At 37.9% G+C, this 14,592-nt stretch overlaps 2 protein-coding genes across 4 annotated transcripts in view; both read right to left on the bottom strand.

Annotated features, from left to right (window-relative positions):
• The window catches only part of LOC125451085 (2'-5'-oligoadenylate synthase 1-like), a 30,671-nt gene extending 29,579 nt beyond the window's left edge, over positions 1-1,092 (bottom strand). For both annotated transcript variants that reach the window (XM_048527793.1, XM_048527794.1), the window contains exon 1: positions 807-1,092. The gene's annotated coding sequence lies outside the window, so the exon portion shown is untranslated. The remainder of the gene's footprint in view (positions 1-806) is intronic.
• Positions 1,093-8,955: 7,863 nt separating this feature from the next.
• Positions 8,956-14,592, bottom strand: part of lnpep (leucyl/cystinyl aminopeptidase) — a 96,014-nt gene continuing 90,377 nt past the window's right edge. For both annotated transcript variants that reach the window (XM_048526890.2, XM_048526889.2), the window contains exons 17-18: positions 12,094-12,175; positions 8,956-11,740 (exon numbers count right to left, since the gene is read on the bottom strand). In XM_048526890.2, the coding sequence (XP_048382847.2) occupies positions 11,609-11,740; positions 12,094-12,175 (214 nt within the window). In that variant the 3' untranslated portion in view covers positions 8,956-11,608. The remainder of the gene's footprint in view (positions 11,741-12,093; positions 12,176-14,592) is intronic.

The raw sequence follows: 14,592 nt of genomic DNA on the forward strand, positions 1-14,592 counted from the left end.
AAGGGTAAGGACAACTGGTGAATTGGTTGTGGGCTACTCGTATATTTGGTAACTCAACAAGAAAAAATGAAACAAAATAAAGCACTTGCACTTAGATTAGAGCAAAATAATGTGGATGCTGAAAATCTGAAATAAAAACAGAAAGTACAGGAAAATCTGTGGAGACAGGGTGGCAGAGTTAATGTTTTGAATCCAATATGACTGTTTTTCTTTCAGAAATTGCATTCCAATTAGTGTCTTTGATGACCTCAGGAAGTCACATGATCCTATATAACCAACTTTGTACTTCTGAAGTGTGACCACTGTTGTAACACAGCCAAATCGCACAGAACAGAAACATTTTAATGATGAAAGTAAAAGGATAAACAATAAACAAGGACACTAGAGACGGCTTTACTGAGAATCTACAGATTCATGATCTTGAATGCACTGCTTGAAAGGCTGGTGAAGTAGATTTACAAGTTACTTTCAAAAGAAAATGTGATAAGTAGATAAAATAACTATTTATAAAATATGGGTGCAATCACATTGATCTACCAAAGATAGGGGTAGGGTTAGGGTTAGTGTCCTTCTGCACTATATCATTCTACAACAGATACATATGTTTAGAATATTTTAAAATTTATAATGCAATATAATTGAGGTACAATGTAGTAGCTTACTATTTTCAGCTTCACTTTACCATGAATGTTCCTAACCAGCATTTCCTTTCATCCTTAATACAAAATATTGTCTTGGATCAGACAAAATACATTATAAAGGACAGTTTAAGATATACATTCACATAGTATGTGAGATTTACTTACATTCTCCAGTCACTGTGTGCTTCCAGTTTGGTAGCAATTGGTGTAACAGACTGGCTCTGACTGGTCTTATTTGTTTACCCCAGTAACCGACACATGAAGCCTGAATCTGAACACCAGAGCTCAGGAGGCACCTTCATACAAGCCGCAGAACAAAACTGACCAAACAATAAGCAGCAAACGTGCAGCTCGAAATGCAAAATATTACTGTTAATAAAGTACAACAGATCAAGTACAATTGAAGATACAATGTTACTAGCACTAACCTAGTTCTACTAGGCCTGTAAGGCTGTAGGGTTACTATGGAAACACAAACAAAGTAATGTCCTGTGCTTCCCCGTCTTAGAGCCAGAGAAGTGACGGCAGCTTCCCTCTGTTTCCATTGGCACTTCCTTTTATATTTTACATTACAATGACTGTTCCTCTTACACCACGCAGCACCTCTTACACTTTGCATGGTACCAATTTTTTTTTCAAGTGAATACTGGTCATTCTCAGATTAAAACTTACTGAATTAGCTAACAGAGCCAAAAGAGGGTGCCTTAAAAGTAACATGATTTCTTGACAGTAGGTACATTTTTTAAAATATTATTACACTGCAAGTAAATTAGACTAGCTGGCAACAGTTGATTTTAGGATAGCAAATGTCAATTCATTGCAGTTGAAAACATTAGTTAAATTAATGCTTATTTGAAAAGGTTTGTTTAGAATTCATTAAAAATAGATCTTCTTTTAGAAGAAATACATGACATTCAGGATGTTGACTGTTTTGCAATGCTAACCATTACCTGCTTGTGGTTGGAGTAGTTTGTTGCCAGTAAGTGAGTCTTAACAAAAGGCTACTGCCTTAAACAAGCTATGCCTATTGCATGATAAAAAGCAGATACCTGAGACTGTGAGGATATTGATTCAATGAAATCTTAAGCTGTTCTGCATTTTCCCCATCTAAGTCAATGCGTGATCACCAGATTTGGTGGAGTTTAATGTGGTCTCCAACATGAACCCTTTTATAATCATTAGATCACAGGGCACTACAGATTTGAAAGCTGTGATCTTTTAAGTTCAGCAAACTATTTTTTGTATTCATCAATTGGGATGAGTGCATTGATGGCTAGAGCAGCATTTATTGCCCATCCCTAATCCTAGAGGGCAATTACCAGTCAACCACATTGCTGAGAGTCTGGAGTCACACATAGGGCAGACCAGGTAAGAATGGCAATTTCCTTCTCTAAAGGGCATGAGTGACTGGGATGGGTTTTTCCTCACAATTGGCAATGGATTCATTGTTAGACTCCTAATTCCAGATTTTTATTGAGTTCAAATTCCACCATTTGCCATGGTGGGATTTAACCCCAGGTCCCCAGAATTTTACCAGGGTCTCTGGATTAACAGTCCAGCAATAATACCATGAGGCCATCACCTCCCACTAAAATGCACCACTAACAGACTTATAATGTTTGAGGAATTAAAAATATGAATGCCAGTAAACAATTTTGTTGGATGTCAGCAAAGAAAGCAGACAATTCACTAAATTTCAAGCTTTAGTTATTCATGTTTTGAGGGATTAACAAAAATTATTAGTTCTATTATAAGGACTGACTTTAAACTCATGTGGGTTTATGTTATACATGCTTTACAAAATGTCTTATGTTAAAGATAAATCTGAAGTCTTCTTACTTGGAGTTAGAAGTCAAAAATTGGGACTTATGCACAAACTGAAGCAAAGAATGCAATTAAATCAGCTCAGAACAAAAAACAGCAAGAAAAATATTGCGCAAATTAGATAAAGTCGTATTTAAAATCAAATTCAGGAAGCACATTGAACAATTACATTATCAAGATTCATTATGTACAAAAACCATGAATAATTAAGATAAATTATAGAATATCCCAGCCAGTCAAACAGTGACAATACAATATTCTTTTACTGTTGCGTGTACTCCATTGTTGGGAGCACAGCGAAAATCTTTTACAATGTCTGCCTTCTTATGGCAACATTTTAGGTACAAGTGCCTAGGTACAATTATTGGATACAGCAGAGGAATAAAAATTATTGCATTACTTAGAGATTTGAAAAATAAGTTAAAAATAGTACATCATTAAAGCGTTGACATTACAGAAAGACAGGAAATTTCAAATAAACATTGCAGCGTAACAGTTCAGCGAGGTCTGACTGCCTGAGCCAGTGTCCAGGCCCCCTCCACAGCAAGCCCCAGACCACTCCGTACTGCGACTCAGCTGCAAGGACTGCCTCCCCTCCGCAGTTCTCCACCCAGAACTCGCCTCCTGCACAATGCTCTGGGGCTGTTTCCCCGCTTTGCTCTGTGGGTCACAGCCCACGTGCCGTTCCAGGGCTCGTAGCCCACACACGATACCAAGGCTCGCTCCTCGCTGCTCCTGCCACTGCACCAATGTTCGCCTCTGGTGCTGAGGGGAGAGAAGAAGAGGAAAGAAAAGGGAAAAGAAACAAAAAGAACAGGTGGAGCAGAGAAGCTGCAGCAGGAACATCCTACTCTGCTGCTATCTTCCAAGACCCGATTTGGAAGTGGCGAGGAAAAGCCCAGAAATTTCCCTGGAGATTAAAAATCCCATTTTTAAAGAGATCACTAGCTAGCACTATTCTGACTGAAAAAGAACATCTATCTGAACGAAAGAAGTGGACTCGCTTTTGAAGATGTGATCAGACTGTCAAAAGGTCATAAAGTCTGTTTGATACAATAAATTTATTTGTTTTCTGTTATGTTGTAAAGTTAGTCTAATAGAGGTGATAAAGGCAATAGAAAGAATTTTACCAAAACTTGGCTTAATGTCAATTTTGGAGAGTGTTCAAGAGGGTTTCTCTTTGTGAGCCCTTGTGGGTATCTCACGTTATACTTCATTGCTTACCATATTATGTTTATACCACACCTCTGTCACTGTTTTCATGCTATCTTGTGTTCACCAGCTACAGAAGTACTCACTACTGCTAGAACATTCAGGATTCCTGCTGCTGGTGCTGTATTTAAACGTCAGCTGTGCATTAGTGCAGCATCTGGACGCGCCCTTCACAGTTGCAGTGTGGGGAAGAATTACCTCAGAAATGGCTGACAAGAGGCAGGCTCACACTCCAATATGCCAACAGGTACATTTACTTACTGGTACACTCTGGCTGAAAACAGCTTCTTTAGAATTCACTAAGGACTATTTCCCTTAGACTTTGAGACATAGCAATTGGTTAAAGCACATGCAGTATTGTTGCGGTATAAGCGCAGGAACATGGTACAGGTGTGACATCAATATAGCATGGTGCCCTTCAGCAACATGACCACTCCCCTAGAGATCTTAAGGGTTATTGGTCCCAAAACATCAACTCTGCTTCCTCTCCACAGATACTGCCAGACCTGTTGAGTTTTTCCAGCAATGTCTGTTTTTGTTTCCAATTTCCAGCATTTGCAGTTCTTTGGTCTTATGTCCACCCCCTTGACTGATCACTGCTGACAATATGACAAACTGTCTGACTTTGTAGTCGGGCCAAATGGCAGGGCAAGACAGAAGTGGTAAGAGCCTGTAAATTTTGAATGATCCATCAATTCGCAATAAATAAACCCAAGTCAAGCAAAGAATGGTTGATATGTTCCAAGTAGGCACAAAAGTGAGTGAGTGCTGAGGGAACAAGCTAACACTCCCCAGGTACAACTTGCTGTGAGGTAGGAGATATGCTGTTGTCCCCGCATGTAAAGTGGCCTGGCAGCATACAACACTAGGAGTGGGTGCACTCTAAAATGTGGTGTTGAAGTGGAAAGCTGTATTCTGAATGAGTCAGAAATGTGTCATGACATGGTGAAGCCAGTGCATGTCTGTTGCCAACCTCCATGGACAGAGTATACTGATTGCAGAAAGCAATGATGTTGGTGCCAGTGGATGTTGGAGACTGCTGGCTAACGTGGGGGCTAAAGGAGCAAGCAGCAAAACAGACCCACCTGTAGCTGCTCAACTTTTGCGCTAGGAATTGTGGACAGTCTCGTTTCTCTCTGTGTGTGGGAATATGGCTATCATCATTTAAATGAAGTGAGTCTAGGTAATAAAGAGTGGAGTCTTTGTGTCGCTTCCGTGCTGTGAAGGATATCACAAATGGCTGTAGAGCACTTTGAGCCAGAGGTCGGGGTGGGGTTGTCAGAGGTTGGGAGGGTGATGGTGGTGGTGGCTGCTGATACACTACAGTCACAATAATCAGTACCTACAGCATAAGTAGAAAGCTGTGGGACCGAGTCCTGCATGCAGAGTTCAGTGAACAGATTGGCAAACAGGAATTAGAGACAGTAATCTCCAAATTACTTACATTGCCATGTGTTTGTGCTTATTTACCACACACAATGTGGATGCAACTAGCGCTATAATAAGTTTGGTGAATTACAGACATAAATAGATAGGGGGTCAAATTGTGATAGCTAGCTCAAAAAGAGTTAGAAATGGGAACTAAATATCACTACATACAAGATGTTAAGGGAACAGAAGGAAAGAAAGCAAGTAGGCTACAAGTACTAACGAAGGATAACAGTGCTGGAAAGATGTCCTACAGAGGTTAAGGATAGAATTTATTTGATTAGATCAAGGAAAATAAAAGATATCATTACACTACTGGAGTGTTCTATAGTCCAGCAATTAGTGTAAAAAATATAAAGAAAAAACAAACACAAGGACATTACAGAATGAGGCAGAAACTCTAAAGCATTGATAATTGGAGATGGAAGACTCGCTGAAGAATGTTTGACACCTTTTGTAGATCAGTGCATATCTTGCCCAGCAAAGCAGAAAGTATTGCTGAATCTGGTTCAAATGAATGAGATGTGTCAAATGGATCAAATATCAGTGGGGGTACATTTAGAGGAGAATAATCATACTGTTATAAAGTTTAAATTAGGAAAGGAGAAGGAGTAACCTCACATAGCAATCCATCTAGATATAATTAACTGGGAGAAGCCCATCTAGATATAATTAACTGGGAGAAGCCCATTTCAGGGAGTGAGAATACATCTGGGCAGTGTAAATTAGAATCAAACATTTGCAGGCAAAATTATAACTGCTTTCAAAGAGGCAATAGTTTGCATAAAAATGAGGCACATGAACAAAGAGATGGAAAGCAAACTGAAGCAAAAACGCAATGTATATTATAGATTTCTCATAACAACAAGGACAACAGTAATCAGAAAAGCATATGAGATCTTAGGATTCAATACTTTGGGTATAAAAGCTGAGAACTCACACTAAATGTTTACATAACTCTGGTTAAAAATGAAAGTATTGCATCCAGTTTTGGACTCTACATTTTAAGGAGAGTTTCACACTGCAACAATTATTTCAAAAAATTCTGCATTAGAATAAATTATTTTGCATGGTATTCTATTGCTCTTCTCTAATTTACCTCTCATCATTTTGCATGCATTCAACCAAACTGCACCTCATGTTTCAAGATTTTGGATTACATTCTCATGAATTTCAAAAATGTGTCTTGAGAGGCCCCAGCACCTTTTTGATGATTGATAATAAGTGCGCACTTACAAGCCTTGACCATGTAAAGAAGGCATTAGAAACAAATGAATTGACAGTAGAGGAAAGCATATGCACATATGATATTGTGCCAAGGAGAAGCCTTTGGTCTGGGTAACATTGGCAGAGGACACCAAAGGTTCCCTCCTATTTGAATATTTGCCTGTGTCTCAACTTGCAGAACTGTCAGTTGTTTACATCAGTTAGCAAACAATGGGATACACTCAGTGCCATTTTTTGAGAATGCGCTGTCAATGAATTTGCAATTTTGTGAATCTAGGACCTCCTGTAATGCAAGCTATAAGCAGTTTTATATAGTGTAATTTCCCGACTTTGTACTTCCTGCTTGATATACTTTAAATCTGAATATTACCTCTTTTTAGATATGTAAAACATATGTATATAGCTTCAAAAGTGTTATAAGTAAGGTAGAGTTTATGCTGGGTTTATGTTGTGCATCTAGTGGGCACTCTGCTTTTCGGTACAATGCAGATGGCATCTCAGCTGGGAAAGCCTCAAATTAATCTTTGTCAGATTCCACAGTGAACAAATGTTGCTGCTGTTACATAAATGATTGAATTTAGTTCTTTCCAGCTTCGTCAACATTGTCAGTTTTGATGAGTCTTTGTGCATGACTATTGCAAAGTGCTTATATTTGGTTTCATTTCTGTTACAGACCAGACCAACCCCCCCGCCGCCGCCAAAACATATCAAGGAGGTAGCCTAGACCCTAACCTTTATCTTATATAAAGGCAGTATCTAGCGTCTTCAACGCCAAAGTGTCAATTGCATCAACTGAAAGCAAAACTAAAACTCTGGGTCTGTGTGAACCTGACTCCACCCAAGCATGCTTCTTTTGTCTAAACTTTAAAAAAAACCATAGCTATTTACTCTGCTTTCCATGCCACAGACACCTTGGTACCAAATGTACAAGACGTCTTTTCAAGCGTACCAAGATAGAACAAATCCCTCTTCAAGGCACATACTGTCGCATTTCTCACACAAGGGATGTTTGTCTGTACTGGGCCCTCTTGCTTTGAGTTGTGAAATGTTTGTGCATTCACATTCATTGCAATGGACCAGAATCACAAAACTGCACAGCGATACGCACTGTATTCGCTCTTGACTGTAAGTGCTAAGACAACCGTGGTCTAATGAAGGCCAGGAATTCATTGCCGATTGTCAGGAAAAACCCATCTGGTTCACTAACGTCCTTTAGGGAAGGAAACTGCTGTCCTTATCTGGTCTGGCCTACATGTGACTCCAGACCCACAGTAATGTGACTGACTCTTAACGGCCCTGTGGGAAATTGGGGAAAGGCAACAAATACTGCCTAACCAGCGATGCCCTCATCCTGTGAATGAATAAATCAAAACAAGTATAGATCCCCATTTCTCTACTGCTGATTATGCTGCACTACACCCTGCTGCAAGAGGTTAAAAATTCTTCTATCTTGGTCCCACAGAGATGGACAGTCTCTTGGTGCAAAACTCAATGCTTGCATAGCTAGCTATGCATAGCAGCTAGCATCTTTGGCAAACTTAGGTAATGTGAATGGAATAACATCAAACTGACTCTTCAGACTAATATAAAACAAAGCTATGGATGCTGGAAATCAGTAACAAAAACAGAAATTGCTGGAGAAACTCAACAGGTCCGACAGAACCTACAGAGAGAAAGTACAGTTAACATTCTTATTCTGAAGAATGGTCGTTGAGCCCAAAACTTCGACTGTTCTTTCCATAGATGCCGCCAAACCAGCTGAGTTCCTGCAGCAATTTCTGTTTTTGTCTTAGAATCAAGATGCGCTTTTATGAAGTATATATTTTCAGCAAATTGTCGTATGCCCAAGGGAACATAGACGGCTTGCAGTTGTCAAGAACAGAAGCTCTTTCCTTTTCATGAACTTTTTGGGCCCTTTTGTCGGTTTCTAAATCATTCTGAATCTTCAGACTTATCAGTATGCTTTGCGCTAATATGTGCTGTTTTTAATACTATCCACAACTTTCATGGTGACCCACAGATGGATCTTTCTTGTTGGAATGTTGTTTACAAAAACATGATTTTTTTAAGCATCTTGTATTGATTCTTTTACTGTTTTCTATTGTTTGTTTACTGCCATACTTCTTTGTCTATACACCCATTCAACCCAAGATTTTTGTTTGGGATTGGAGTTTGTCATTTTCATACATAATGTGTAATTCAATTTTATGGTGAGTATTTTCCAGTATTATGGCTTTACTAATCCTGGGGAGGCAATGGCCTAATGGTATTATCACCGATCTGTTAATCCAGAGACCCAGATAATGTTCTGGGCATCCAGGTTTGAATCCTGCCATGGCAGATGGTGGAATTTGAATTCATTGGGAATTAAGAGTCTAATGATGACCATGAATCCACTGTCAATTGTTGGGTAAAACCCATCTGGATCACTAATGTCCTTTAGGGGAAAAGTACTGGCATCCTTACTCGGTCTGGTCTACATGTGACTCCAGATCTATAGCCATGTGGTTAACCCATAGCTGCCCTCTGGACAATTAGGGATGGGCAATAAATGCTGGTCCAGCAGTGATGCCCAGATCCCATGAATGAATAAAACAAAAATGCACCCATCCACGTTGCACAATTCTTGATCCAAAATACCTTTATTGCTAATTAGTTCTGTAACATATTGCTCCAGGAAACTGGCACAAAAGAATTCTGCATCATGTCTAGTATCTCCATTATCTTATGCAGATGGAAGGATGCCAAAGAACATATTATTCCCAATACTTGCTTTCTGTCATCAAGCTTGAAACAATTTCTCTTTGCATATTTATTTGCAAATCCTGAGATATCAATATTATTTGTGCTGTTGTACGTAGTCAACCTTCTCCAAAAATACAGACAATAGGTCATAGAATATATTAAAACATGCTTGGATGATCTACCTTGGAAATGTCACAGTGATGTGGTACGAACTGTTCAATCCTCAAAAACTTTTGCCTGCCTACAATTTGGATTTCAGATTACAAATTTCAATTAGGAATTGAACAGCTCAAAATACACCAAGGCATAGCCTTTAAGCAATGCTTTCATGTCAAATTAATCAAATAAAATACAAGTATGCATGAACTTATAAAACTACACAAAGACAAATTTCCACAGCTGTCTATTCAGAAATGCCATCATCAAACAATTTACTTCTACTTCACAAACTGCACCAATGTTTTGCAGGGACATTTGTTTGTGAATAATCAAATGTATCAATCTAAAATACTGATAAAATTTATTAATCGGCCTCAGAAATAAATGAGAAAGTATAGCAATTTAAACATTTGTCATTGTTCATAATAGATCTACCTTAATTACAAGCAAAAATACTGTGCAATCATATACGTTTTGAACGAATAAAAAAATCTTAAATACATATAACACTAAATTTTAAACAGTTAAAAGATATATTTGAAAGTTTGTAAAGTAACAGCTAACTGAAATTTATATAATTCATATAGTTTTATTAAAATTTCAAAAATAATGTGTTGTTTTCCAAATTGTAGCAGTTCTATTTTTCCACTCTAAACCATTACACTCTTAACAAACCAAAAATGTATAGTTAAAGCATTACACCTGAGAGACGAGCAATGTCAATACAGTAGCAACATTTTGGGTATTTTTCCTTTTGTTTATCAATTTTGTGAATATGGCTTCCATTTCAGGTTACACACATTGGGCAAAGTATTTATTACATACTTCTAGTTTTCCCACAAACAATAGCTTTAATGATTAGAAAGTACATTTTATAAACTCGTTAACGGCAATTATGAAGAAAAAAGAAGTGTTCACCTGATGGTAAGGAAAAAGACAGGAATAAAAGACAGGAATAAAAGGTCAACACAGATTACTTGGCCATGAATGTACCTTTGTGGATTGGCTTCTTCTCATCACTAACATTGTGCCAGTTCTCTCATTTTACTCAGGCTATTTACTGAGAGTACAATTCTTCGCATAACCAGAACAATCCAGACTTGTCTGTTAATATCCCACTTCACATTTCTTAATCCACATTATCGTCAGTACCTGAGGCTAATAATTTAACACTAGAATTAGTTACATTCTTTGCATATCCTTTAGATTTTTCATAGCTCAAAGTCCATGCCTGACTTCAATACTTTGTCAATATATTTTGCATTTATTGACAGGATAACTGTTTGTAATTCACTCAATTGCAGTATATTTTGATTTTAAGCACAGGAGGAGCTTTTTTTTAAAGCTGTTAAATTCTGACTGGTTGTCTCATACAATTTGCAAACATTAACTGCGCTTAAAACACAAATCTGTTAAATAAGTGTAGCTGACTGTGAGTGAGGCAAGGTGCTAACTAATTTGAGTGAGTCTGACCACAGCAAATCTCAATGGGTCACCATTGTTTCCAAGAATAAAAACTGGTATTGTAAACTCAAGCTTCACAGTTCTTTCCATAATATATAGCTAAGTCATTTTTTTTTTAAAAAGAATATACATTATTCAGTTGATTCAGCTTGCAGGTGGTGAACAACTAATAAAAATGTACAATAGCTGGAGCTACTTGTTCATAATAACTGGATTAAATAATCTTTTGTTTTGTTGGATTCAGCATTTGGGGGTCACATTCTTTTCTGTCAGAACAGCAACCTCAATAAGGATGTAGGAATTCAAGTTATATGCGTTCATATTGCTTGTATTTCTAACACAATACAAGGAAATACACCAAGTACTATATATGACCAGCTTTGTGCTAATGGCCATGAACATGCCTTACAAAGAAGTGAGTATCCACTTTTCAGTACTTGCTATTATGGTGAGGGCCAGCGGCAATACGCCACATCAAATGTTAAAACCATATGGGAAAAGTAAACAATGCCTTGCTGCAAAGCACATGGTAAAACAAAAAGTTACATTGCTGGGTAAGCTGAACATTCTGTCTTTGTACGCTACCTAGCACACATTCTTGACCTCCCCATTCACATGCCAAATAGTTAAAACCAAGAACTCAAAATGAGCATTTTACTTATTTGTCTTCTGCAAATACATTCATCCATCACCAGATTCCTGGAGTTTGGTCTGCAGCTTCTCACAATCGCAATTACATTTCAATGATTGAACAAACAGTAAGTTACCCTGAGCTAACTACAATCCTCCAATAGTGCAAACTGATGTTACTATGAGTGACAACTGACTTATTCCTGCTTTATACTACTGCAATTTAGCATCACTTAGCACATAGGTGTATTTACTGAAGAGAAGAGAAAGAATAATTTCTATAGCCATTCTTCTAGGCTTTTCAAGTTTTTCTCCATCCACTGGATGTTCAGACGAATTACTTCAAGTGCTTCTTGGACAGCCCGCAACTGTGAACTCTTGTCCTTCAGTGAATCAAAAAATGTTTGAACCTGTGATTAAAAGAGGTTAGCTTAGTTTAGAAAAGAAATGGAAACTCAAAAACACATTTCCTGACTAGATTATAAATAGAGGACAATCTTCTTTTAGTTACATTTGCATATGCTCACTCCTTTATCTTAGATTTAGCTCAAATAGGGCCCATAAACTGCTCTCTACTTTTTTTCAATTTAGAATCTCGAACTGTCGACATAACATTCCAAATGGCAAACTGTCATGAATAGGTCCATACCACAATTCTTCAATAAACATTTTTAATTCATCATGGCACAATCCATTGAGCTTAAACAACATTTCTAAAAAATAAAATGCTTTGCAATCGCTACATAATTAACACGGCACTGACCTCAAACAGGCGAGTCTTTGTTGAAAACTGGGATGTTGTTTGAATAATGATGGTTTCAACAGTAAATGATCCAGGCTGAAATCTAATAGAGTTTGAAAAGTTAAACATTCATTTTCAGTAAGTCAAGTAGAAGCATTATATAAAATAGAGCACAGTTAGCATGCTTTTATTAGTTTTAAGGCAGCTTGCTTTAATAACGTTATTAACATGTTTAAAACAACACATTCTAAGGTACCCACAGGAAGGCCACAAGGGAAAATGAATGCCATTGCAAGCAGAAGATATTACAGAAAAAAATGCTCTTTTCAAAACAAAAGTGTTTTAAAAACAGTCGAGGAGAGACAGAAGTATTTCAGAGGGGAATTATAGAGCTTTACTTCTCCACAAGGAAAAGGGAAAGGAGAGGATCCTAACAGATTAGTTAGAAGAAGTGGGTTCAGAAGCAAAGGGGCTCTGGGGCAGAAAGTTTTCACAGTGAGAGATGACCGGACCTATACTCTGAGCTTGTGGATTTGGGTGCAGTTGGTGATGGTTGGTGGGGAGCAGATGGAAGTCAGCAAACCTGTCAGAACGGATTTCCTCAGGTCTTGCAGATTTTAGTGCTTGAGGAGAGACTAGATTGCAGGGAAAATCAATCCAGCAGGCAAGTGGAAGTCCACTCATTTCTGGTTCCAGCAATCCTCACCTTCCTGTGGCTGTCAGGTTTCTGTCTCAGGAAAGCTGGCTGGCCAGGATTAGGTTTGATTTAGAGTTTTAATACTTAAACATTCCATAATCCTAAACCTATTTGCGTTTTGGAGCTGAAAGCCTGCTAAAGGAGTGAGGGTCTCAAAATATTTAATCTCATGGATCAGAATTTTATATTATTGATGGACCAGGAAGTAATAAGCATCAAATGGATACAAAGCTGAAGAGTTTTGCGTAAGCTGCAGTTTACAGACTGTGGAAGATGTTCTGAGAAAGCAAAGCAATCGCACTGAGTCATGAGATGATAAAATGTGAAGATAGTTTTAGCTGTTGAAGTAAAGGTAGATAACGTAACAGAGTTGAAAATAAGTAGCCCTGATGATAGAGAACACACGAGTCAGAATGAGTCAAACACAGATGACACCAATCTGACACTGTGGCTATGAAGGGAGTTAGGAAGATGGGTAAGCGTGCAGTGTTTATGGACAATAGCTTTGATTTTCCTAGGATTAACAGGAGATATTTGTAGTTCATCCAGGATTCGTTGTCAGACAAACAGTCCAATAAAAAGACAGTGGAGGGATAAAAAGAGGTGGGAAGCAGAAGTGTCATCAATGTGCCTGTGCATCTGGATATCATGGCTTTGATTTTAAATCAGCCTGGGCCAATAGGATAGGAGATGTTTAAAAGGAATGGGCTGCTCATTAGTCCTTACCCACCCAACCTGATTCACTGTGATATTAAAATCAGGTGATTCTCAGTGTCACTCTAGCTTCCTGTGTGTCGTGGATCATCAGCTACCTCAATGTCACTCTCCGACATTGCTTCCATATACCTTATATCATTTGTTTCCAGAAACCTATCACTTTTTGTCTTGAACCTGATCAATGATTGAGCTTCCACGGCCCCCTGGAGGAAAGAAAATTCTTTTTTTCTTTCTTAATTAGTTTCTTGGTCTCCTTTGCATGTTTTAAATTGCTACTAATCCTCAACCAACCACTTTTTTCAGCATCCTTATAAGCCATTTCATTTGATCTCATGCAATGAGTTAAATTCTTTTGTTAATGGCAGTTAACTTTCCCTTTGGATGGCTGTGCCTTAATGGAATGCATATTTTATATATCACACATACTAGATTATGTACTATCTCTTTAAACACTAGCCATATCTACTGTCAATCTAAAAGCATATTTTTCCAAACAATCATAACCAACTTGTCCCTCATACCTTCATAATTCTCTTCTTCCGATTTACTAGCCTAGTTTCAGAATGGATTGTGTCAGATTCAAACTAGATGTACAATTCTATATTATTATGTTCACTATTTCCTAAATGCTCCTTTATAGCAAGGTTAATCAGGTTATTATGAACTAAATCCAAAATAGTCCAATTTCTAGTTGGTTCTTCAATGCGCTTCCTCAGAAACCAATCTTGTGCATGATCCAGGAATTCGTCCTGCATAGCACCAGTGTTAATTTGGCTCATTCAATCTGTGTAAATTAAGTTGTCCATTTTCACTGTATTACCACACTGCATGTACTTCAAACTGCCAAATGTATACCATGCCCAACATTATCGCTATTGTTTAGTGGCTGAAAAACAAATCCCACCCATATTTACTGCCCCTTGCTGTTTCTTAGTTCCACCCAAACTGATTCTACACCCTCAATCTAAGATGCTTTCTCAGTAATATACTGATTTCCCCTTTGTTTGAGACTGTAACAGCAAGCCTTTACAAGTAACTTGTAATTATACAGCATCTTCAATGCAAAGCACTTCACATAATATATGTTCTCATGTTCTGATATTTAC

Source organism: Stegostoma tigrinum, chromosome 3 (genome assembly GCF_030684315.1).
Source record: "Stegostoma tigrinum isolate sSteTig4 chromosome 3, sSteTig4.hap1, whole genome shotgun sequence".
In the NCBI taxonomy this organism is placed as follows: Eukaryota; Metazoa; Chordata; class Chondrichthyes; order Orectolobiformes; family Stegostomatidae; genus Stegostoma; species Stegostoma tigrinum.